The 23,678-nt window shown below is 43.6% G+C and overlaps 3 protein-coding genes across 8 annotated transcripts in view; 1 reads left to right on the forward strand and 2 right to left on the reverse strand.

The window, feature by feature from the left end:
* EIF3A (eukaryotic translation initiation factor 3 subunit A) overlaps nucleotides 1-667 on the reverse strand; it is a 28,484-nt gene extending 27,817 nt beyond the window's left edge. Inside the window, exon 1 of the mRNA XM_421787.8 lies at nucleotides 536-667. Within this exon, the coding sequence (XP_421787.4) occupies nucleotides 536-584 (49 nt within the window). The 5' untranslated portion in view covers nucleotides 585-667. The remainder of the gene's footprint in view (nucleotides 1-535) is intronic.
* FAM45A (family with sequence similarity 45 member A) lies at nucleotides 291-9,735 on the forward strand. 4 transcript variants are annotated; one of them, XM_046942954.1, is made up of 10 exons: nucleotides 291-476; nucleotides 1,314-1,449; nucleotides 2,068-2,264; nucleotides 3,158-3,237; nucleotides 4,045-4,193; nucleotides 4,366-4,477; nucleotides 4,843-4,943; nucleotides 5,826-5,933; nucleotides 6,526-6,620; nucleotides 7,342-9,735. In XM_046942954.1, exons 5-10 carry the CDS (start codon nucleotides 4,076-4,078, stop codon nucleotides 7,516-7,518), a joined length of 711 nt encoding a protein of 236 aa, XP_046798910.1. In that variant the 5' UTR covers nucleotides 291-476; nucleotides 1,314-1,449; nucleotides 2,068-2,264; nucleotides 3,158-3,237; nucleotides 4,045-4,075; the 3' UTR covers nucleotides 7,519-9,735. The 4 variants fall into 4 exon arrangements, with proteins under 4 accessions (XP_046798910.1, XP_015144164.2, XP_015144163.2 ...); XM_015288678.4 differs by lacking the exon at nucleotides 291-476 and having other exon boundaries at nucleotides 742-1,449; XM_015288677.4 differs by lacking the exons at nucleotides 291-476; nucleotides 1,314-1,449 and adding an exon at nucleotides 1,776-1,882.
* Nucleotides 8,817-23,076, reverse strand: SFXN4 (sideroflexin 4). Of its 3 annotated transcripts, XR_001467246.4 has the most exons (16): nucleotides 23,013-23,076; nucleotides 22,844-22,909; nucleotides 21,856-21,930; nucleotides 21,374-21,400; nucleotides 21,226-21,280; nucleotides 20,651-20,676; nucleotides 19,975-20,025; nucleotides 19,828-19,893; nucleotides 19,657-19,725; nucleotides 18,927-19,017; nucleotides 17,603-17,718; nucleotides 16,568-16,653; nucleotides 15,397-15,511; nucleotides 14,022-14,293; nucleotides 11,444-11,520; nucleotides 8,817-10,851 (listed from the first exon to the last, which is right to left on the reverse strand). XR_001467246.4 is itself a non-coding variant. In XM_001234860.7 (14 exons), the coding sequence occupies exons 1-14, from the start codon at nucleotides 23,049-23,051 to the stop codon at nucleotides 14,216-14,218; spliced, it is 960 nt and encodes a 319-aa protein (XP_001234861.3). In that variant the 5' UTR covers nucleotides 23,052-23,076; the 3' UTR covers nucleotides 13,880-14,215. The 3 variants fall into 3 exon arrangements, 1 of the variants encoding a protein (XP_001234861.3); XR_001467245.4 differs by having other exon boundaries at nucleotides 8,817-11,520; XM_001234860.7 differs by lacking the exons at nucleotides 8,817-10,851; nucleotides 11,444-11,520 and having other exon boundaries at nucleotides 13,880-14,293.
* Between the last annotated feature and the right edge of the window lie 602 nt (nucleotides 23,077-23,678).

The raw sequence follows: 23,678 nt of genomic DNA on the forward strand, positions 1-23,678 counted from the left end.
GGGATTGCTAAGCGCGCAGCCAACAGGGAGAAGCAGCGCCTGGGCCCAGACTGGTTTGATTCCCCAGCAGCGGGTGAGGCCAGGCCGGACGCAGAGCTAGGAACGAGCCGCCGTGCAGAGCGGAGCCGCAGCCCGTCCCCTCGCCTCCCGCCGCCCTCCGCGGGCCCAGGGCCCACCGCAGCCGCAGCCTCCCGCCTCCGCTCGGAGCCTGCCCTGCGCCTCCGCCCGCGGGGGCCCCGCCGGGGCCGGTAGGCGGAGCCGGGCCCTCTCCTCGCGGCCGTCTGGGCCTCCTCTCGCCTCGCGGCGCCATGCGGCGGCAGGCCTGGCCCCGTTCCTCGCGGCCGGGCGGCGCCTGAACGCTCGCGGGCGGCCTCTACTCAGCGCCGGGGTAGCAGAGGCCGAGGTCGAGGCCTCGCACCGAGGGGCCCGCGGCGGGGGGCCCGGGGTCTGAGGCCTGGCGTGAGCAGCGGCGCGGGGTGCGTTCAGGGGTGCGGGGGCGAAGCCGCGATGGGTGGGGACGGCGGCCCGCACTGACCGTTCGCCCGCTTCAGGGCGTTCTCGGGCCGCTGGAAGTACACCGGCATGATGGCGGCGGCCTCGGCTCTCCTCACAGGGCGGCGGCGGCGGCGCGCTCCGTGCTCAGGCAGCAGCCCGCGAGGCCGGAAAGGGAGGGCTCCGCCGCCGCGCGCGATGACGTCGCCGGAAGCGGAAGTCCCTCCCGGCGGGTGGGGCGTTCTGTGAGGGAGGGCGGGAGGCGCTGTGGTGGCTGGATGGAAACGGAGGGCTCGGAGAAGCTGTCGGCGGGTGTGAAAAATTGTTTTGACGTGGAAAGATGAAGTAACGCAGAGACACGTGAATTAAACCCAAAATTCCTAGCACAGCAGCAATTAAACGTACGAGCGATGGAATAGTCGGGGTCAGCGCCGCGGCTGTAGCTGCGAGCAGAGCCAGCTGCCTCCCTCAGGGTTCTGAGCTACATCCGAGCGTGATTTAATAAATAAATAAATAAATGAGTAACAAAGGTAGATGGAGAGTAGGTCTGCTTATGGATATAGGTTATACATTCAGCGCAGCTATTTCTAGTGCTGAGCCAGCCTTCCTCTTGAGTTAATGCAACAAATGTAACACCCTGCAAGGAGACCATCAGGCATTGCCTGGGCGTGAAGCACAGCGTCCCACCCTCACCTGTGCTGCTGTACCGCTGCTTACCCCGGGGCCTCACAGCTCTCTCTGCAGTGCATCTGTGCCAGCAATGGGCTGCAGGTGTGCTACCACAGACCTACTGCTCTTTAATTCCATCGTTTTCTATTCAGGAAGCCCACTCTGCTTTCACTCAACGTCTCCGAAGTTCCCGATAGCCCTCCAGGCAACCCTGGATTGGGCGGGTTTTTGGAGGGAGCTGTAAAACACGATGGTTCTGTTCTCAAAGGAGTACGTCCCCACATGAAGGTACTAAAAAAGAGCTTTGTGAGCACTGCCTGCCTTAAGGAGGCTCTTTCAGGCAGGAGCCTTTGGGAACGCCGGGTGTTTGGGTGCAGCTCTGTGAGGACACCTCAACGGGCGGCTGTCAGCGACGCGCGCGTGGCCGCACAACCCCGTCCTGCGTCACGGTTCACGTCAATTGTCTGCCGTGCCTTACAGAGACCAGGGAAATAAAACAATAGATGAGGAAGGAAGCAGAAGGATGGAGAGGGCAGCACGACGGCTGGGAAGAGCCGCGCCAGCAAATGGCGGCCCGGCGGGGCGGGGCGGAGCGGGCGGAAGGCGGGCGGTGCGGGGCGCGGGGCCGGAAGATGGCAGAGCCGGAGACGCAGCTGCTGCTGGGCGTGGGGCTGATCGGTACGGGCCGGCCGGGGGGCGGTGAGGCCCGGGCTGTGGCGGGGTGAGCTCCGAGATGAGGGAACGCCGACCGACCTGCAGCGCGGGTGTTGCTGCGGGGCGTAAAGCGCGTGAGCTGCATGTGTGGGATGGAGTTTTAATCCGGGAAAAAACGGCTGTGGTTAAGCAGAGCTTGGATAATTAATGTTGCTGTTTGGTATTCTCACGGTGCCTGTCTTTCCGCCGTAGAAAAAGACACCAACGGAGATGCTTTGTGGGTTTGGTGTTATCCGTCTGTGACAGCTGAGCTGAGGACTCTGCTGCTGCGGAAATGCTGCCTTACGGATGAGAGTAAACTGCTTCATACCTTTGTGTTCGGTCAGTACAAGAGGACGTGGTTCTACATCACCACCGTGGAAGTTCAAGACTCTCCAGCCTTGAAGAAGGTAGGGCTGGGCCTGCGGGCTCCTCAGCACAGCATGAGGAAGACTTGTGCGGAGCTTCCTCTGCTGTTTCACTGTCAGCAGTGGGCTGCCCTTATGTGCCGTGAGGTTTTGTATGTGCACAGATGCAGACCCTACCCAGCTGTCCAACTGACTCTGCTTTGGGGAAGGGTTGAGGAGCATGGACTGCAGACTGATGGATAAGTGTAAGAATGGAGATGCTGTTATTCCTGGTTATTGCACCTCAAGTTCAACCCTTTTTGTTTAACCAAAGAAAGTTTTACAGACAGTCTTTCTAATTGTCCAAAATCTTGTTCTTAGGGACCTAAATTAACATTGTTTAGGTACTTTCTTTTCCACTTCATTAAAGACCAGAAGCCTGAATTTGCTCCTTTATCTTCTCTACCTTCCCTGCCTGTTATAAAGATCATTAAGGTGTCTGATAAGTTTCTTCCATTTTTGCATTCCATCCTACATTGTTAAGTAGCAGTACAGTGTGGTAATTTTGAACACATGCAGAATGTTACAGCAGAACGTTACTTGCTTTTCCTAACTCCAAGCTCCTATCAGCTATGAAGCTTAACAGTATAAAAACGTACCTAGTTCTGTCTCAAAGACAGTAGGAGATGCTATTTAAAAGTAAGCAATGTGTATTAAGTATGTTAAGCGAATTATAATACATATTAGATCTCACTTGATGGAGATGAGTCACATCAGAAATCCATTACCTCAGCCTTCTCTTGATAGGTTGATAACTTGGTTCTACTGCTTTAACTCACTTAATTTGTATTAAAGCATCTTGTTCAAGTACTGCAAAATGTTCGGTATTTAACAATCACTGTCCTTATGGGGGTTGTTAAATAAGCTCTGTATTTTTCTATGTGTGCCTTGCCCAGGTGACCCACTTCTCCATTGTTCTGACAGCCAAAGACTTCAACCCAGAGAAATATGGAGCTTTCACTCGGATACTCTGTAGGTCTGTATAAAAGCTGTCTTTTGGTGATGTGTTTTGATCTTACCAAGGCAAAAGATTAAATGTCATTATGTTGTGTTAACACTTGGTCTAGCAATCTGCTGGAAATTCAGTCCTACAAACTGAAACAGATTACATACACTCTGGATTTGTGCTTGATGGGAGCTTATCTTGAGCTCATGCAGTAGGTGTTAGAAGCTTCAGGCCTAGTATGTTTTACCAACAGTGAGTAAGTTCAAATGTGATATAATTTTGCATCTAGCTAAAATTGAAAGTAGGTAGTTAATTGACCTTAACCTATAAATTAAGCTATAACGTCTCTGTTGCCTGAAAGACAGCTAACAGTTTTGTTTGTTTTTAGTGAGTATTAAGGACATACATTTACATTTTTCTTTCATCGCTTAGCAAAGAGTATGGGAGAATTCTTAATGGTATGTGGATAGTGGGGAAAACTAGTCAAGTGCTCGACATTGATGTCAGTAGTTGTTTTTCCATAAAGCAGATATCTTCTATGTGTGCAAGGAATCCTTAGTCTGGACACCTGTTTAGGCCTTTGTGTCATAACATTTCTGTGTTGTTTTAGTTCCTTTGCAAAACAGTGCACTCAAACCAGAAGTTAGCCGTTGATCCTAAAAGTTTTTGTAAGGCATGTCAGGAGTCTTTAGTACTATTTTAGTATCTAGAACCTCAACCAAGTGTCCAAAATAAGAATTCTTGCCAAATAGATTCTCTTTGTGATACTGTGATTTTATTCCCGTGGCTGCTGGTACTGGTTACAGTCAAAAACCCAGATTGTTTCCATCCACACAGAATCTACTTGAAGTATGGAAGTCCTGTGAAAATGATGGAGAGTTACATTGCAGTCCTTACAAAGGGGATCTGCCAAAGTGAAGAAAACGGATCCTTCCTCAGCAAAGACTTTGATGCTCGGAAGGCTTACCTTGCGGGCTCCATTAAAGGTTAACTAATACCAGAACTCTGATTTCTTTTGTACAATGTAAATTACAATCCAATTTTTAATCTGCTCTTCAAGTAAATAGTGTTATCTGTATTGTTGTTCTTGAGCTTCTTTAAACAAATGAAATCATCAATGTGTGTATTTTCTATAACATATTTTCCATTCTCTGTTAGATATAGTATCTCAGTTTGGAATGGAAACAGTTATCTTATATACAGCACTGATGTTGAAGAAGAGAATTGTGGTATACCATCCTAGAATAGAAGCCATCCAGGAATTTACCAGGTGCAGTATGACTTTGTCAGTCCCTCCCCACCTACTGGTAGAAGTCAAATGAATCTTGAATTTTCATTGAGAGTGCCCAAATTTTGGGGAAAAAATCAGTATATGATTAAATATAATTATTGAAATCCCCTTAAGTCCCTCATAGGGATTTAGCCATTGTGCTTAATTAAGGCAAAGAAATTTAACTGTGTAATGAATGATAAATTCTGCTTGCAGTGATAGCAGAAACCTGTGTGGGTAGTGTATACGTGCACTGAATAAGACCTAGTCTTGTTAGTTCTTCCTTACGAGTTGCATTTTGTGTTGTGAAACTTTAGTGCAGGTAGAAGTCTACTGTGTGTCAACTACTGATCTCATTTCCATAGGACTTTGCCTGCTTTAGTGTGGCATCGGCAGGACTGGTCAATTCTTCATTCGTATGTACATCTAAATGAAGAGGAAGTGGAAGCCTTAAAAGCCTGTGCAGGTAGTAACAACTTATTAATCAAATATGAACAAAACCTAATTTTGTTTTTTATTGCAATGTCTTACACCAGTGCTCTGTGGGGCAAAAGTGGATATTTTACTGCTAATGCTGTTGTTCCAAGGTAAATTTTCTTCAGGAATAAAGGAAGCAAGTAACTAAACAAGTATGTTTGAAAGTCACTGGTTAATTTGCTGTTTCTGGATGCATCCCCATCAGCCTACTCCTAATGCAGGTGAAAAGAAGCTTTGAGGATCTTCTGATGTTATGATCAGAGGGATTAGAAAGCCCTACTGTTGCACAGAAGCAATTCACTTTAGATAAGCTATTTGTCTTCAGTCTTGTACGTACAGCTTGTAACTTCATTTTTAGGATTTTCTTCTTCTCATTTTCTTAAGTCTGAATTTCCAGTTTTTTATTCTGCAGGAAGGGGCCCTTTGCTTATGCAAAGGTTAGTATGACACAGACTGTGGCAGGTACAAGGTTTCTCTACACAGCACAATGAACAAGAAAACCACTCATCTTCAGTATTTCTTCTGCATTACTAAGAGTGCTTGTTTCAGCTGACTGCCTTTCACAGAGAAAAGTTGTTCCAAGCTTGCTCAGCTGGCATGCTGTAAGCAAGAAATCCTGCTGCTTTCACTCCTCAGTTGTAATCTAATAGTGACGTAGTGACAAGGGGCTCAAGTGGATATTCTTTTAAGGAAGTTGGTGGGTTTGTCACTTGCAAATAAATAATTAAGTAATAAAATAGGAGTTTAACATTTCAAATTGATAACCTTTTTGTATTACATGTAGTACTAGGGGTTTCCACTGTGTCTTGGAATTGTTTTTATTTATTAAGCAAGACTAAAATGATAATGTTAATAAAACTCTGCTCTCCAGGTTACGTTGCTGGATTTACAGATTCTGAAGTGAACAGCAGACCTGACCTCTATGATGTGTATGTGAATTTGGCAGACAGCGAGATCACCATTTCTCCTGTAGTAAAAGGTTGGTTGCTCTTAATGTTTTGGATCTGAGGTCTGTTTATCTCGGAGTCGATAGTAACTACTGAACCTCAGGCAGTCTTGATACTTGTGCTACTCTGATTCCGAAAATGCAATAGGGAAGATCCCGTCTTCCTGTTTTATGGAGGCCCTGGAATACTGGAGAAATTTGGAATTTGGAAAGACATGCTTCCAACAAATGTGTAACTGAGATTTGAAAACACTTAGGTTTAGTAATTAAATAGGAGAGACATTCAGCTTAGGATTACTGAATGCAGAGATATCACATGAATCTTTAGAAAAACATTGCATGAAATACTTGGAGATTGGAAACTATTTGAAAGGAAAGCCTGCGTGTGCTGGTCATCTTGCTATTCCTTGGTATCTGTTTTACCCTTTACTCCTAAGGGCTGCCTTAGGAGTGGACAGTTAGCATGTGCCAGCATGGCTGCACCGTTTCAGGTTACTGCCTTTACAGACAGATATCACATGGGAGGGTTGAAGAGGACTCCTTGTTTTGCCTTGCTGTTCAGATACATTTCTAGACAGTGCAGGAATGGTCTTTTTTACATGAATGTGTTCTTTTTCTTGTTTAGAGGCAATGACAATGGGAAAACTTCACAAAGAAATTGGGCAGCTAATTGTCCAGTCTGCAGAAGATCCAGATAAATCAGACAGCCAAGTCATTAAGGTTAATATTTTTATTATCTTTAAAAAAAAAAAAGACTTAAATTACTTCTATCAGTTAAAATCTGACAAGAGCAGGGGAAGCAGCAGGACGATGGTTACTGGGAATCGGGCTCATGTAGAGTCAATGTTTTGTATCCTTTGCTTTCTTACAAATGAGCATTTTTATTCTCCATCTAGTTCTAAGGATAACCTATTTGATTTATTTTATCTCCTGGGTAACCACGTTGCTTCAGAAATTTTATTGAGTCTAAGGCTTCCAGTAAATTTAACCTTGCAGTGTTATCCTATGGAGTGTGTATTTTGCTCAGTACATTGTCAATTGTATTATCAATACCTCTGAATGACTTCTACTGATAGATGGTTTCTCAGCTATTAAAACCTCACCTATTTATTTATTTAAGATTTTTTTTTCTTTACTTCCTCCCCAATTTAATGGATTACTGCCCATTTCAGAACTGAGCAGCTTAGTCAAAAGAGCTCAGTTAGGCCAGGGAGGAGAGGCTGTGGAGTGGCTGTGTTCCATCAGCTGCTCCTTTCATCAGTATTGCACCAGAGAAGAGCTGCTGCAAATTGGCAATGGAATAAATAGGGCCTTTATTTAAAATCAACTGTTTGTCTCATTTCTTTCTTTATTCCTTACAATTTTTTTTTAAGTAAGTGTTAAAAACGTATAATACCTGATCCCTTACTTATGGTTGCTTGATTTCTTTCTGTTCTTCAAGGATATTTCTCTGAAGACAAAAGAAATCTTGTCTACTTTAGCCTCACTTACCGAAGTTTCTGATGGCAATGAAAAACCAACCCTGAACTCTGAAGCTCTGAAACAAAAGCAATTCCCACCAGCTACGGAAAATTTTCTTTTTCACTTAGCAGCTGCTGAACAAATGCTTAAAATCTGATTCTGATGCACTTCAGTACTATGGACCAACTCCAAAAGCTGTCTTGGACGTACAAATAGGAATACCTGATTTTTGTATGGAAAAATTAAAAATGTAAGAATGAATGCCATATTTACCATGATGTAATGCAGAATATTGGAGCTCGACCTGGGACATCCAGAGGTATATTTGATAACATTCCTGGTGTCATCTTTCCCCAACTATAACTTTGTATGTATGGTTCTTGCATTTCACGTTACAACACGGCTGTATATACACTTAGTGTGGGCTTATACATCCAGGCTGTGCCAGGTGTTGTTGTAGCAGCCATTTGTCTTGCATCCCCCTCTGACAGACAGCTCTGACTTTTCTCCTTGTGTCTGGAACACAGGGTGCAGCACGTGTGTTGTAAAGCCAGTGCATTTTAGATGTGCCAGTCTCTGCACAGGGATGTGCTGAACATGGAGTTGTTCTGAGTGCTCATTCTGGGCTTCCAGGTATGTCAGGTTGTCAGATAGTGCTCTTTCTCTGGGCTACCTGATACCTGGAAATCCCAAATAAATGGACTAGTTCTCTTCTTTCTACTTGAAAGTGTCTAGGTATAGAAAAAGGATGTCTGGGAATATCTGATGTGGTAGCCTTATTATATAAAGGAAGAGGTATTTTAAAGCTCACGTGGGACTTGAGCACCTCTTTTGGACTCTTGCCTTACAACTTTTCCCCCTTTCACTCCGTCCCATGCCTCTGGTGGAGGGAAAAGAGGGCAGGTTTACTGTATTTAAACTGGGGCTTCCTAGGACGCCACAGACAAGTGCTGCTTTACAGCACTTAGAAGTCATTTAAGAAGCTGTTGGGGCTCTCAGCTGGGAAGATATCCAGCGGTTACTTCTTGATCAATTTGTCAGGAAATCGGGTTAGTTAAAGTCAAACGGGCATGAAATGTTCAAACCACCCCAACCAGTTGGAGCACCAATCTCAAACTGCCTGAGCTGCAGCACGGGTACTGTCTGATGGTGTTCAGTGTGGGCTAAAAGTAGACAGAAACTTTGGAAATAATGGTGAAAATTAGGACACGGTTTATAGAGAATTAAAATATGCCTGCTTGTTTGGCTGCACAGCTCTAACTCACAAGTTTTGTTTGTTGTTTTTCCACGGAGCAGCCTGAAACTAACTGCTTTGCAACGTTCTGAGAAGACTTTAGATTCTGTGTAGGGGAATGCTCTGAGCCAAGCAACCTGTCTTCCTCCAGAAATGTCCACAAAAACAAGTAAATTCTGCAGTAGCACTTTGTTATAAGAAAAAATAACCTTTTTTTTTTCTGGCCTTTGTACAGATGGGCTGTAGCATGTGGTTTTACCTAGAGATTTTATACTTCTGATTAAAACTTTAGCAATCGATATTTATGTGGTTAAATAATTGGATGTTTGCTGTTTTGAAATCGTTAGAGGTCATCGCTAACTGTGCAAGCAATATTGGTTTGGAAAAGGGTTGTCCTTTTGCTACGTATCATACTACGTTAAGAAGAATGAATTTCTGTTTTAGTGTGGGTAAGGAATGTGGCATCTACGTATAAAGTGGCTAGCTACTACAGTCAGTAAATGGAAGTGCTTCAGAATAATCCCCTATTTTCAGGGGTATAAAATTTTACTTTACTTACTCTGTGGTTTAAATTCTGCACCCAGGAGAGCGGTGTCTTTTGTTTTATCTGAGACCAAGTTGCCTTCATTTACCTCTAAGTGCTCTGCAGCTTTTTCCCCATTTGGCCATGAAGGTGCTGTGGTGGGTTTGGTTTTGTTTATTTTTCTCATTGTAATGGCTCTTCAGTACTGCTCTTTCTATTCCAGGGCTTCTATAACAGTTAGAGCAGCACAACTGCAAAATCACACTGAAAACTCTCAGGATCTGCTTTAAAGTCTGCTGAGAAAAACCTGAACTTTTGTCAGATACCATAATGGCACGCTGTAACTGCAGAGAAATTCAGTTTCTTTCTAACAGAAAGCTCTGGAGGTGTCCTCATTAAGGTGGTGTGGGGTTATGGACAGCCACAAAAAGCCCAGAAGCTCAGACACAAAGTCAATGTTTAATGCTTTTTTTTTTTTTGCTTTCTTTTAAAAGTGAGACGACCTCAGTTTTAGATCTTGTATTCTAACATTTGTGTGACACAAATGAACTATAATTTTTGCACTTAAAGAACTGGACTCATAGCATGCTTATGTCTATTAAAAGCAAAAATCCTGACCAGCCTAGCCTTTAATTTACGTGAATTTATTCCTGAGTAGTCACAAGCTGTAGCTCTTGGTTGTGCAATGCTGGGGTTGGAAATGAGGCTTCTGCTTGGGTGGAAAATGCACTGCTGCTACAGGTTCAAAGAGTTTTATCATCTTCTGTTGATTGTCTTGGTTAAATAATAATAATAATAATAATAATATTGGCCTCCCTCAGCTTCAGCACTTTGAGAGAATAGTCCTAATCTGCTTAGATGTGCTTCATAATTGTTTCCTCCCAGGTGCATGTTAGAATAAAGCATCAGCCTGGAAGCTCAGGGAGAAGTTTTGCGTTATTCTGCACTTCCCTCTCCCGAGGATGCACACCAGCTGACACTTTGGGTGTGCTGGTGTCGGTTGGGAACAGTCAGATGACAGTTTTACTTCCTCCTCCTAGAAGCAAAGACTGTGCAAAATGAGATTTTCATTCAGACCTTCTCATCTTACTGCCTTTCTGTTCTTGGATCAGTGTGGAACGATGGCTGACAGTTCCTGTTAACATGCTGAGAGATGCTCCTCCCAAAGGCAGCGCTTGGCTGAAAGTGAGGCTTTCTGACTCTTGAAAATTGCAGTACAGTTCCTTCCTCAGGTGAGGGGGAAGACAGGTACTCCCTGCCTTACCCATTGCCCTTGTGGTTTCTGTACTCTAAAATCTCACCAGATCTTCACTGTGCTTGCAGAAACAAAGGTAGATGGTGAACAAAGCCAAAAGCTTATAAAGGAGAGCAGGATTAGCAACCAATCCTTCTGGTTGCAGTTTTGCTAATTAAGTTAGTCCTTCAAGGCAAAATGTGTGTCATTTCTAATGCTGTCATCCTTATGGTTTTGGTTCCTGGGATAAACCGGTTTCCCTGTTTCTTCTGCAGGCAAATACTGGGGGGGAATGTTCTGAATAAGAGCAGTGTAATGGTGAGTAACCTCGAGAGGAGCGGCTGAAGATGTCTTTAAAATCTCTGGGGAGGCTCCAAAGATGGGACCACAGTGCTTTTCTGAGCTGCACTGCACAGCACGTGGTGTTGCTGGTAGGGAAGCAGCTATAGGCAGCACAGGATTCTCTCCTCACCTACTTCTTTCCTTCCTCCACTGCAGCCTGCAGGGAAAAGCAGTATGGCAACGTTACAGGCTTGTAGGATAACCACAGGGACACCAGCTCCAACAGAGGAAATGCTTTGATCTCAGTATTTCCAAACGTAGGAGTGGCTCACTTATTATTTATTTGAAGCTACTTTAAAATGACACTGAAGCCTCATTATATATTCCTGAATTTCAGGATGACAAGCTGGGTAGGTGGGGAACTGTCACCATATTGCACCGAGACTCAGGTTTTCCTAGAAGCTGAAGGCTTCTATCTATTGTACTTTACCACACCTTAAACCGGTTCCACTACTAATATGTTGCCACTTAAGACAGTAGACAGTGCTGAAAGTAGGAGGCAGACTTGTCCTGTGCTGGTGTGCTGTTCATCTATTCCAAGTTACAAAAGCAAAGGTCCTCCTGTGGGCATTGCCTCTGTTCTTCAGTCCCTCAAACATAAGGCACTGCTGCTTGTCCCATCGTGGTCCCCTTGCATACCCCTTTGGACTATCAGGTGTCTGATCCAGCTGGTTCTATTTCCAGTCTCATCGTGTCTTCATTTCAAGATCAAGGAAGCCAGGGCCTTGTCAGCAATGTACTTTCCCTACCTTGATTTGGGAAACAGCTGAATCACCCAGGCTGCCAATCTAGATGTCAGGTGCTTGCCTTTATCTTCCAGAGAATTCTGATTAGGGAAATAGAAACATTTCTGAGAATGAGGGAAAGAGAAGACGTGTCTAACAACTCCAAGGGGGTTGTGTTTAGTACAGCAAATTGCAACTTGAGCATTCAGTAAGAAGCTGGTACAGTTTGATAATGGGCAGCTGTAATAACAGACATTATTAGCAGACTTGTTCCATAAACCTTACTCACAGAGATGTAATGACATTAATTTGCTTCCACGTGGGATGCCAGAGAATTTATAGCTTGCCTAGTTACCATGACAACTCAGTTGATGAATGTGTTACCTTCAGCTGTGTAGGTTTTGCTCTATTGTGGATCGTTTTGATTCCATTGTGCTTTATAAAACAAGCGTTTACTTGAGCCAGTCTTACACTGACATTTGCTTTTAAACAAGGGGAGGGGTGAGTTTTCATTGTAGTATCAATTAATGTTTACCAACAGTATTAGACACCCTTGGGGTTTGTCTTCACTATCTTATTGAAATAGGATTAATAGAGAAATGGAATTTTAGAGAGTTTAACTGTAGAATAGTAGCTGTACTAATTAAAGACTGTGAAGGAGACCAACACATTGTTGCTCATGGGAGGCAGGCTGGACCGTAAGCCCATTCCTCTTAAGCCTCTGCACAACATCCCAGAGTGGCCAGGAGGTGGTATGCAGGGAAAAGGAACAGGACAAGCCTTTCCCTTCGTGTCTTACCAGCTTGGGAATGCTGAACCTGATGTGATCTTTTCTTCCTGCATCTTGCTTTGGCTGCTGGTGGTGGTGATGTTTGGCCAGGCAGACCTTTGGCCAGACACAGCCTAACTGTTGTTGTGTTCTTGACCCAACAGGTTTTTATGTACGTAAAAACATGACCCATAAGGCAAGCATGAACAGAAGGGATTTGGGGTTAATTATTTTGGGATTCATGGGACTTTTGTCCTATGAAACTCACAAACTTTGAAGGTGGTATTTGTGAAATTATCACTCAAAGTGATTATTACATTACTTGGTGCACAGCTTATCCTTGTCACATGGAGCCTTAGGAGTGCCTTAAATTACAGCTCCCATTATCTTAAATCCATTTCTGCTATGACCCCACCCATGGTTATCACAACCACTGGGTCTCCTACCAGTAGTGGAGCTTTCTTCTATTTTCTTCCCCAGGAGAAAGGTTTTTGAGTCAAGACAGCAAACAACATAATGGCACCTACGCTGTCTTTCAGACAAATGTCTCACCCCAGTGGCCACCAGAAGCAGACATAACAGGAAAGCAAGAGCAAGCAAACAAGATAATTACCCCTTCTGCTCTCCAGTAGTACTGAGTTTCTGAACTTTGTATTGTTTTAGTCTAATTTCCATTAATTTAATAATCTTCAATGGATTTTGTTTTTGTGGGAAGTCTGTTCTCCTCTTAAATTCCTGCAAGCACTTACTATCCATAATACCCTTTGATAAGAATTACAAAGTTCAGTTATGTGCTTAATGAACAGCCACGTGCTATTGTTTTAAACACGAGTTCCAGTTACTTCATTTAGTGGAGTTCTGAAGCTTTAATAGGAGGGTTTTAGGTTTAGTTTCTAAGGCAGGTTTGACTTTCTTGAGCTTTTCCCTCATAACTCATTGCCCACTTCAATTTCAATGAGACTTTGTTTGCTTTATAGATAACCACAGAGAACTGAGCTGAAGTTTCCATAGTCTATCTGCTGCTATCCTTGAATTCTACTCCAAGGGTCAATGGTCAGCTTACAGACCAGCAGTGAAGGTAGATTACTCCTCTGCCAAACTCATTATTTTTCAAATGTGCTTTTGGACATACATTCCACCTGTTTTTACATCCACTGTTGTCAGCTCTCTTTGCTCATGTCTGCTATTGCTGCACAGATCATCAGGCTAATAATCCTTATGCTACATCTCAAAAGACATCTGGTTAGTTTGGATCAGCAGCCAACCTGCAGAAGTGGAGATTCCTCATTGTTTGCTGTGAAGTCACAGGACTTTTCCTGGGCTTCAGGGGAAAAAACCCATTCTAAAGCTCCCAGGGCTCAGGCCTCACAAATCCTTCAAGGATGTTGAGAAAGTTAGGAATTACTTGGAAGCCTATTTTGACACCCATTTTTTGAACAGTTCTTAAACAACAACATTCAACCAGAGTAATATCGCTGTCAGGGTGCTTTGCCCAGTGTCACTTTAAGGGCTAACTTATTTATGTCTCACTGTTTGAAGTGAGCATTCCTAAATGCAATGAAATGGAAAAAGCTTTCTACAAAGAACCAGCTTGACTTTCCCCAAAGGACTCCTGCTAGTAATACCTTCACAATTGTGTTCCTGGAAAGCAATGTGTCAAAAGCTACAGCAACAGCAGTCAAGTAATAAAATTTCGTATCAAATGATCAGTCTTTTAATCAAGAAATCAATCACATGAGGAAGCACACAAAACACAGTTTGAGACGAACGCTGTGTTAGAACAATGTTCTCAGGTTCAAATAACGCTTACAGCATTAAGTTATATGTACATACCTCTCTGTGGGGTAGGGTTTGCAAAAGCATTTTGCAAAGTCTGCCTGTTTATACACCACAGCGTCATACACCGCTTCTGGTTTGTGTGCCACCACACGTTGATCATTTGTTGAGTCATTGAGTCTCTCAACAAATTCAGCTGACATCAGAATTCACTTTAAGCAGAGCCCATATTCAGATACTAAAGCCAATCTCTAAATTCCTCTATTGTAGAATAATACTGTTTCTTCTGTAGACGACAGAATTTCTGCTTCGAGTTCTTCTCGTTTTATCTGAAATATACAAAAACCAGAATGAACACCATCATATCCTGGTATTGAACTTTGCACAAGCCAAAGCACTGTATTCAGAAGCAACAGTAAAATGGAATTTGTGTTTGTTTGTTTAGGTTTTCATGGATCTCTTTGTTTGTTAATGTGGTTTTCTGTTTTTTTTTTTCTTCTCTGACATTTCAAGATATACAAACATAAAAGAGGAATGTGTTCTGTTTAAAGCTAGAGGTACTCCAGAGATCTAAACAGAGCACTAGTGGTGTTGTCTTTGCTGATTGTATTTGGGTGAGTCACTCAGAAGATCTTCCAATGAGGACTGAGCTATTAGGAAACTCAAGGAGAAATAACCAGCCATATTTTCAGCACATAATTTCTCATAAATCCCCTCACTTACACCTGGTTCACCCTTGTTGCTGCAACAAATTAAGAAATCCCTAAAAATAATGAGATGCCAGTATTTTTAGGCTAGTAAGAAAAAACAATGGAAATTACAAGAGCCCCATCCGTGTTTTTCTGAGAATATTCATAGTACTTTAAGGGAGAGGAAACTCAGAAAGAAAACCCAAGCACTTCTCTCACTTGTCTCTTTCCAACCCTCAAGGTTCCAAGGCCTAGTTCCTCCCTTTAAAACCTGCCAGCAGGTTCCTCCAGGAACAGGTGACACTTCACAGTTCAGTAAGGCAGGCTGAAGAGATGTTACCTGAGTTGGTTTACCTCTCTGACTGGTGCTGACTTCTAATGGAAACAGAGATTATTGTCTCAACCCTTACTATCTCCAGCAGGATTGAAAACAGTGCCAGGAGAGCCTTGAGTGTAATCTGCAAGACAGCTCTCCTGACCTTGCTTGCTTCAGACTGTTGTGCAGTTGATATATTCACACTTTTCAGATGAAAAGTAAGTGGCATACAAGCAACCTTGGCACAGCAAATCCTGTAAGCCTCTGTGTGGTATATGGGCAGCCTCTCTGCTGCCCCCTTTTAGATGCACTAACCATTTAAACCCTACTGATTTTTGTTACATGGCCTTAAGACCAGTGGCTGGAACTACAAAATGACTATTTAATATAACAATAATCCTAAACCAATTCATTTGAAAGGACTTACCTCACCACACTGTGGGAACATGCCAAATGAAGCTGGTAACATCCCTGCCAATACTGCCATAATCAGAAGCATCCTCACTGAAGCCAAAGCACGTGGAGTTCTTGCAGTGTTCGCTCTGCCAAAGACATTGAAAAGATAAATATCTCTTTGGCCTTGAAAAATAACCTGACAGTGAGACAAAGGTGCTATTTTAGTAGCTAAACTGTAGAAAAGTGATAACCTAGGTTAATGATTCCTAAACATGTAATCCTTATTTCCTATGTTCTTATTCCTAACTTCCTGTTCTTTCCCTTTGCTTTGTACTCAATTGCAGCATTTTGCAGGCCTAAAGTAACAATATAAGATTAAGGAAATAAGCAGCAAGATCAAAATGACAAAACAAGAGAAGGTGCATTCATGTCTTAAAGTATTTCAGTCCTTTGATGAAGATTTGTCCTGGAATACCCTCCTTCCTTTCAGACTTGCTTCCTTTTGGCAATCCTACCTTGCCTTGTGCAACATTACTCAATATATTTTTAATTTACCAAACATTTTTATTTATGTCTTCTGATAATAGAAGTCCATTAACTTAACACAGGGGACAGGGAATTTATTTAGGCAGTGCAGAATTACCAGTACTTCTACACAGCACAGACAACAACTATCAGAAGTTCAGGGCAGATTAAAAGTCCTCTGATAAAGCATACAATGGGTTATTCTTACAAAATAAAGTTTCTACACGTTGCAAAACAAAGAAAATGTTTTACAATGGGTGGATGGCTATTTGCAAGTTGGGGTCTAGTTTTAGCTGAAAATTCAAATGTTATCTCTGCAGAAATGTCAAATCTAAGCTAAGTGCAATGAACAACCTTGACACCAGACATTGCAACTCCAACCACACTTATGGAACCTAGATGCTGCGACACAGCCTGATGGGAGAGCACAGACAAATGGAAGAACAAAGGCAATGCTCATAGATGTGACTTCCTGCAAGCCATCAAGACACAGATGCTGACATAATAAGGCTGATTTATCTAAATTAATCACCATCTGAACAGAAACCTCCCACCTAGTCCCCCAAGGCAATTAGTATCCCAGAACCAAAAGAAAAAGTGGTCAAGCATTAACAGCCAGACTAAACATCAGAACACCACTGACCAAGCACACCCAGCTCTTTTGAAATACCTCTTACCTTTCCACAAAGTACATAAGTGCAGCTGGCAGGAAGAATGTTGTCCCAAACAAGATTCCTCTTGATAATGCTGTTTCTTTAACGGCCTCCAGGAAGGGCAACAAAAAAAGTCATGAAAGCAGTGTTCTCTATGGCCTCAAATACTGCATGTTTCTGTGAGTAATTTTTGCCTACACTACTCTGCAATTTCAAGCAACAGGGAAGTGAAGGATAAAGATCATTTGTTAGAGAAATTCTTAAATGGAAACTGAACTCCTACATATGGGAAATACTCCATGTGTGACTAAAGCTCCTTAACAATGCTGCATTGAATTTTCCAATTCAGATCTATTTTTTTTTTAATAAAGTTGTCAGAACGAGTTCAGCACTGGTCACACTCCCTAGAAATCCCAACTGTCTCGTGTGAAACATTCTCCCTGTAGCTCTTCACAGATCCCTATGCTCACCTAGATTTTTCCTCCCCTCTAATGCAGCGGCATAGAAAAGGAAGGCCACTGACAGCACATAAATATGAATCCTTGTTTAGTTTTTGTGGATGCTGATAATCAAGGAAGGGAGAAAATACAGAATCAGCGTGGTCAGCAACCAGAGCTCGAGCATAAAATGCACCACCACATTGCAGATCAAGAAATTACCCTTTGAGAGGCAGAGCCTTTAAACAATATTCCTGCTCTGGAAGATGCATGTACTATTTACTACAAAGGGCTTTTCTCTGACACGTCCTATCAGAAGAAGGAACTTGAGGAGTCTTGCCTCCTTCTGAGGTGACATGGAAAGCAGAAAAGCCTGTGCTGGTGTTCTGTGGTTTAACTCTGGTGCTTGGTATATTGGCTTGGGGAAGCTGCCAACCCTTGGGGATGCAAGATAGATGCCAACCTGGTTCCTGAGACCTAGCCCAAGCGCAGTCCAAGATTCAGTACCTGATGTGGGATTCCTCAGTTTAGCATAGCAAACTGCATTGACTCTCACCATAACATTTAGCTCTAAGCAGGAAATAAAAGGCAAGTCAAGAGAGGCACCTCACACCTCGCCTACCTTCTCACCAGCCTTCTGTGACACTCCTAAAACCTTGCCACTCCTGTCCATCACTTCAATTCCATTCTCAAATTCTGGGCTCCTCACCGCTACCACAGTAAAAGCACTCATCAAGCCTGCAGAGTTAAAAAGGATTTTGCTTTAAAAGATCCAGCGAGGCTATCTTGATAACTATATTCATATTTGTGTACATTTCATATTTCCAGTTCAACGGTTCACAAACAAATAACCTGGCTGCTTAGGAAGAGACTGCCCCATAAAATCTAACTGAGATCTTAATTCTTGTCTCAGAAGCTTGAGCAAAACGTTAAGGCATCATTCCCAAAAGGTGCTTTGTCATTGTGGACAAAGACGTTCCATTATGTCACCGTGTGTCTCAGTCACATCTGACAGAGCCCCAGCTGGATCCTAGATGAGAATGTTCTGGTCTCCTTCAGATCCAGCACTACAAGATGCCTGAAAACATCCATCTCACAGTCAGCCGCTGAAAACACAAGCCTAAACCACTGTCACTTTTAAAGACTGTATCGAATAGGAGTTAGCAATCCACGTGGTTTTCTCTTATTTTCTAGACTAAGATCTAGGCATAACAGGACAGTCTGCCAAACTGACCTTGTTTGAAATAGAAGATTTCTCTATTATTGAACAGCTCTGCCAAAAACTAAAGACATCAATGTAAAACATAGCACTTTTCAAATGCTAGACTAATAATAATCAATTACCCTCAGGTTTCTCTCTACATTTAAGAAAATGGAAGCATATTTTAAAATGAGTCTCATTACCTCAACAAGGTTAATATTATTCTGGTGTAACAACTCTCACTTCGTACCCTGTCAGCAGTTACACAGCCAGCAGCAGTCCCAACCTGAGTAAGAAACTATGCCAGTGCACAGCTAGAGCTGTGCTGCACTCTGGTGTCACCTATGTGCCACAACAGGTCATGCCAGCTCCAGACAGCACTGATCCCTCCTGGCAGTCCTGTTAGATTCAGGGATAATATCTGAGTTCATCCAGTAAAATAAAAAGTCAACTGCATCCCTGTATTGCCTTACAGAAATAGTTGTATGTCATGCATACAAAAATCAGAAAATTGCTCTGCACTTCTAGAACTGACAATCAGCAGGCATCAAATAAAGGTTGCTGCACTGACCAGTGAGTGTTAACTCCCACACAGAAAGGACAGTACCCAGCAAAGGCAGTCAGAGAAGGGGGGTAAGAGGCAGTATGACCACATCCACGCAAGGGCAAGAAAATCCTACTGTCAGGGTAAGGCAGCAAACAGCCCTCAGATCTGCTATGTAATGTATAATTCCTTTTTACTCACCAAAAAGAGGAGCAGGTAGAAGCTTTTTGACAATTAGATGTGTTATTGGACTCTTCAACGTGTACCGGTCCATAAAGACAAAAGGAAAAGCCTAAGGCATTGGGAGGAAACAAGCACCTTCTATTAGAAAGAATGTACAGTTTTTCAGTATGTGCAACAGCCTAGGAAAATAATTCTGCAACTTATAGATGGTATCTAAGTACAAAAACTAAGCAAATGATGTGATTTAACATTTCAACAAAATAGATACGCTTTCTAGTTACCAAGGGTTTTTGTGACTACACATTTCTATAAGAAAATCTATAAAACAATATAATAAAAAGTATTGAACACTGTTACTTAAAGGACAGTAGTATGAACATAGAGACTCGGGCTGATTTTTACCAGCTGCTTAGAGCGAGACAGTTATCTTTGACAGCACAATATTAGACAGCAACTACAGGAACACAGAGAGTTACTCCGTGTTTGTCAACTCTGGTCGCTTCCTCTCACCACTCATTCTTTAATAGTGTAAAAAAAAATTAAGAAGGACATCACAGGAAGCAACAGAAGAAGCTGAGTAAGGCACTGGCTGATGGATGAAGATTCTTGTTCTCAGTTGTTCTTGGGGAAGACATCAGAGTAGAGCATTACAGGGCAATTCTGAAGGATTGGGGCAGTGTGGTTATCTCGAGGCCTACTCCTTCTCAGGAGAGATTATCCAGAAAGCAATCATCAAACAAACACATACACCTAGAAGTGCTGCATAGGAAACGGCTCCCACGCCAAACAGGATTTGCTTTTGGTGAAGCGAGTTCTCCTAAGGACAGAAGAAACACAACTCCATAAGTACACTTGTAAATCACTTTCAAAATGGTCTTGTACAACAAAGATGATCTCAAAAATAAAAACAAATACATACTTCATCCTTAGTGGTACAGTTTCCATTTAATAGGGTGAATCCTGTGGTGTATGCATGAAATGCAAACTGCAGAAAGGAGAGGTTATAAGCAAAAGTTAACGTGGAACAGAGACAAGACGACTTGTAAATGTAGAAAGAGGCAATTACCTGACAAAGGAAAATTTGTTTTGCCTGCAGCTGAAGCGACGAAGAAATGACCTAAGAGAAAGAGCCCATGAGAAAAATGAGTTTGATGAATCCAGGAGTTGGTGGTGAGCAGTGATTGGCTACAGCATGAAGCGTGCTGCTGTGTGACCATTCGTGGAGTGCCAACGGCTCCCATCAGTGCCAGAAGCCATTTACCTTGATTTCAGGCTAACACACTTTCTTGAAACAGAGGTGCCACATTCACTTTGTCTACCCAACATAAAACATAGACACACACAGTAATTATAACACAGTGCAAAAAAAAAAACCCAAAACCATTGAAGCAAGATGCCTTCTTACACAAAATAAAACTGTATTTGTGCCTGTGAAGTTTAAATAGGATAAGTTAGATACTATTGAGGTAATTAAAGAAGTGGACTGATAGGTTGTATTTGTGTAAATACTAGATGCAACTGACCTCATATTAACATTTAATAGTTACTTCCCAACTCCTTCTTCACATCAGACAGTGAATAAGGATGTCAGACCTTCCTTGAGGTCTCACCAAGCTATGAGTGTGAAGCACCCTCAAAGAAAAAGCAGCTGAGAAGCCTAAACCTTCCCATTCCCTTCCTCAAGGCCTTAGCTCTGGAAATGTAAGCCAAGTGGTGCACCAGTACTTCTCATTGTTACTTACCAATGGAAGAGTTACAGGCAGGAAAGCTACAAAGAAAGAAGCCTTTATTTTAGTAACAGTAACTGCTGTGAGTCCAGGCTGATGGTTTTTAGCAGGAAATTCCCGACCCCCCCAACCCCCCTCCAGTTTCAGCTGTTGATAAAACACTCGTTCATAAAATAGGCTTAAAAATAACAATAACCTTTGCTATAGATTCAATTCTAACCTTTGTCTCTCATTCCTCATTCAAGAAACCAAAATATCTGGTCTCGGCTTACAGCCAAAAGGAGTCCCCATAAACTCCACTCACAACAGCCACTCAGAAACCATACAACCAACAAACTGTACGACTGCTCAGAGACATTGGCAACAAAGGCTGCCACAGCTGTGAGTACTTAGAGAAGGATATTTATTTTCAAACAGACCGTAGGAATAAAGAAGTCTTCAAAAGATAAAGAGAGTGCAACTAACAGGAGTAATAATCCACTTGTTTCCCATACAGAGAAGAGCACCACTGTGTGACATCACACGGGATATTTACTATCTGCCATTCCCCGCTGATGCTTCAGTTATAAGCTTCTCTGAAGGGAGCTCACCTGGAGGTCTGAAGAAAACAGGAATTATCCTGCCTGTGTCAGGATGTACACTGGCCTTAGAAGAAGAAAAAAAAACATTAGACCACCCGTTCCATGCTTAAATAAGAAAGAAAAGAAAAATCAATTTCTAAATCATTTGGTAACTTACCAGGCTGAGCAGGAGGGCTTGTTTTGTCTAAATAATTGGAGAATCAGGTTAGTAAGCAAGTTCCCGAAAAGCATGACTGAAATCCCATTTCTAGATTTATTATATCATTTTTTTTCTGATAACTCACTTTGATGCAGTGTTGTGTGTGTTCACAACCCTGTAATTATTTTTCCCTAAAATTTCTCCCCACGTACTTTGTTGAACATAATTTAGTCACCTCTCATATGCTATTAACACTACACGCATACTATGACGGAATAGCAAGTAAAATTAAATAAGCCAGTAGGCATTTAAAACAGAAAATAACAACCTTTAAAAGAAATTCCTTCTACATCCTAGAAACATTTCCATTATAAAGAGTTTTTCTTCTGCTATCCCTTATTACTGATTCTCAATATTCTGTCTGATCTTACATTAACATCAATTATTTCAACCATGAAAAAAAGACATATCTATTTTCTATCAGCTGTGCTTCAAAATACCTGATGATTCTGTATGGGCTCACTTTGGGTCTTTTCACTGCTTTCTAATAATAACCGGGCTTTTCTTATTTCATCCTGTATTAGAGGAAAGAAAAAAAAACAACTCAGATTTCAATAGTCTGAAGTGCAACATATCAGCCATGACACTGTAAACACAAGCCTGTAACATCAAGCTAGTGTACCCATCCCTCACCCCAGTAACAAAAGCAGGAATGCAAAATGCTGGCAAACTCCACTGCCAACCCTTAAAAGAGGTCTGGGAAGGGGTGGATCCTGGTTCCAGTCCTTCTGCTCACTCAGCTGCATTGCATGCACCTGAGCTCCCCTGGGTTGGCCCTGCCTTCCACCAGGTGCTCAATCACTGCTTCAGGCCATGTCTCGGCATTTCTGCTACAGCTGCCTACACAGAAAGTCTCCTGGGAGGCTTTATGAGATGACTGGACTTTTCTTCAGCAGGCATATCTTCATGTGGAACCTAATTCAAGGAGGTGTGAGCTAATCTCAGCCCTCCCCATAAGATCTGAGTTCCAGACCCTCACGGCTCTGTTGCCCATCTCCAAGCACGCTGCAGGGTCCTGATGTCTTTGCTGTGGTGAAGAGCCCAGAACTGAGCACAGCACTGAGGTGCAGCCCCACCAGTCCCGGCACAGAGGGACGGTCACCTCCTGCTGGCTGTAAAACTGCTGGCACTGGGCAGGACGCCGTTGGCCTCCTTGGCCACCTGGGCACAGCACCAGCTCACGTTCAGCCGAGCCCGACACCCCCAGATCCCTTCCACAACGCAGCTTCCCGGTCACTCTGCCCCACACCTGCAGCGGTGCATGTGACCGAAGCGCAGGACCCGCCGCATGGTGCTGCAGCCATTCTGCGCTACACACACCCTGCAGACGAGCCGCGCTCCGCGCTCGGGCGGAATCCCCTTCGGGAGGACACGTGAAGCAGCGCGCAGCACCGCGTAAAGCCGATAGAGCGGCACTGGAGGACTCACCGCGGACTTCAGGAGGTGCAGGGGATCTAAGACGTCCGCCCAGAGAAGAAGCCTCTGCCAAAAAGACTGCAGGAGATGCCGTTAAGGCGGTGCCCGTTCCGAGGAGCCCCGCGGCCGCTCGCTCCCTCCCGCCCGGTCCCGTCCCACGCCCCGCGGCCCGCCGCCTCACCGGGCCCTCCGCCCTCCAGAGCCGCAGGTTGGCGTCCATGGGGGCCGCGGCACCGGAAGGCGCTGCCGGGGGACGGTCCGTTCGCTGCACGCTCCGCCCGGGCCCGGCCCCGGCTGCGGGGTTCCGACCTGCGGCAGGAGCGGCAGCCGCTCTGCTGCTCCGGGCGGATTGTCGTCCTGAGTAAGCGGGAGCCCGGGGTAAAGCAGCAAGGCTGCCAGAAACACCCGCGTGCCTGCAGGAATTAAAAGGAAGCGAGCTGAGGTAAGGGAATACAGCCAGGGGAAGAATGGCGTGTGCCAGCCATGGGATTTCACGTACAGCTGCCATCAAAAGCATTGTCAGGTTACCAAGCCGTGCAGAGGCTCGATTTCACATACAGTAGGTCCAGAAGATGAGTTTTATTGAAAAACAGAAGGAGTACTCGGTACCAAACTGAACTAAAATGCTGGTGCTGCAAAGGTATTTGCAAGTACCCAGGACGTGGCCTTTACATCAGCAGGCACCGTGAGATGCCAGGCATGTTTTTCCTTCCTTACACCTACATTGCAATACTGACTCTGTTCAAGGGCTAATTTTGGAACAGGCACCCCTGGCAGCTGGTTCCCTTATGCTTATCTTCTGCCCGCCCCTCTCACAAGGGGAGATGCTGAGAAACCTGATGAGAAT

The sequence above is a fragment of the Gallus gallus genome, chromosome 6, assembly GCF_016699485.2.
Source record: "Gallus gallus isolate bGalGal1 chromosome 6, bGalGal1.mat.broiler.GRCg7b, whole genome shotgun sequence".
Classification (NCBI taxonomy): Eukaryota; Metazoa; Chordata; class Aves; order Galliformes; family Phasianidae; genus Gallus; species Gallus gallus.

Excerpts from the sequence above, each read along its gene's own strand:
- FAM45A (NM_001031239.3), top strand. The coding sequence starts at position 1,794 with ATGGCAGAGCCGGAGACGCAGCTGCTGCTGGGCGTGGGGCTGATCG. Across the intron at positions 1,840-2,067 it reads GCTGGGCGTGGGGCTGATCG|AAAAAGACACCAACGGAGAT; the intron begins GTACGGGCCGGC and ends TTTCCGCCGTAG. Across the intron at positions 5,934-6,525 it reads CATTTCTCCTGTAGTAAAAG|AGGCAATGACAATGGGAAAA; the intron begins GTTGGTTGCTCT and ends TTTCTTGTTTAG.
- SFXN4 (XM_001234860.7), bottom strand. The coding sequence starts at position 23,051 with ATGGACGCCAACCTGCGGCTCTGGAGGGCGGAGGGCCCG. Across the intron at positions 21,401-21,855 it reads AGCCCATACAGAATCATCAG|ACAAAACAAGCCCTCCTGCT; the intron begins GTATTTTGAAGC and ends CCAATTATTTAG. Across the intron at positions 19,018-19,656 it reads CCTATGCAGCACTTCTAGGT|GCTTTTCCTTTTGTCTTTAT; the intron begins GTATGTGTTTGT and ends CCAATGCCTTAG.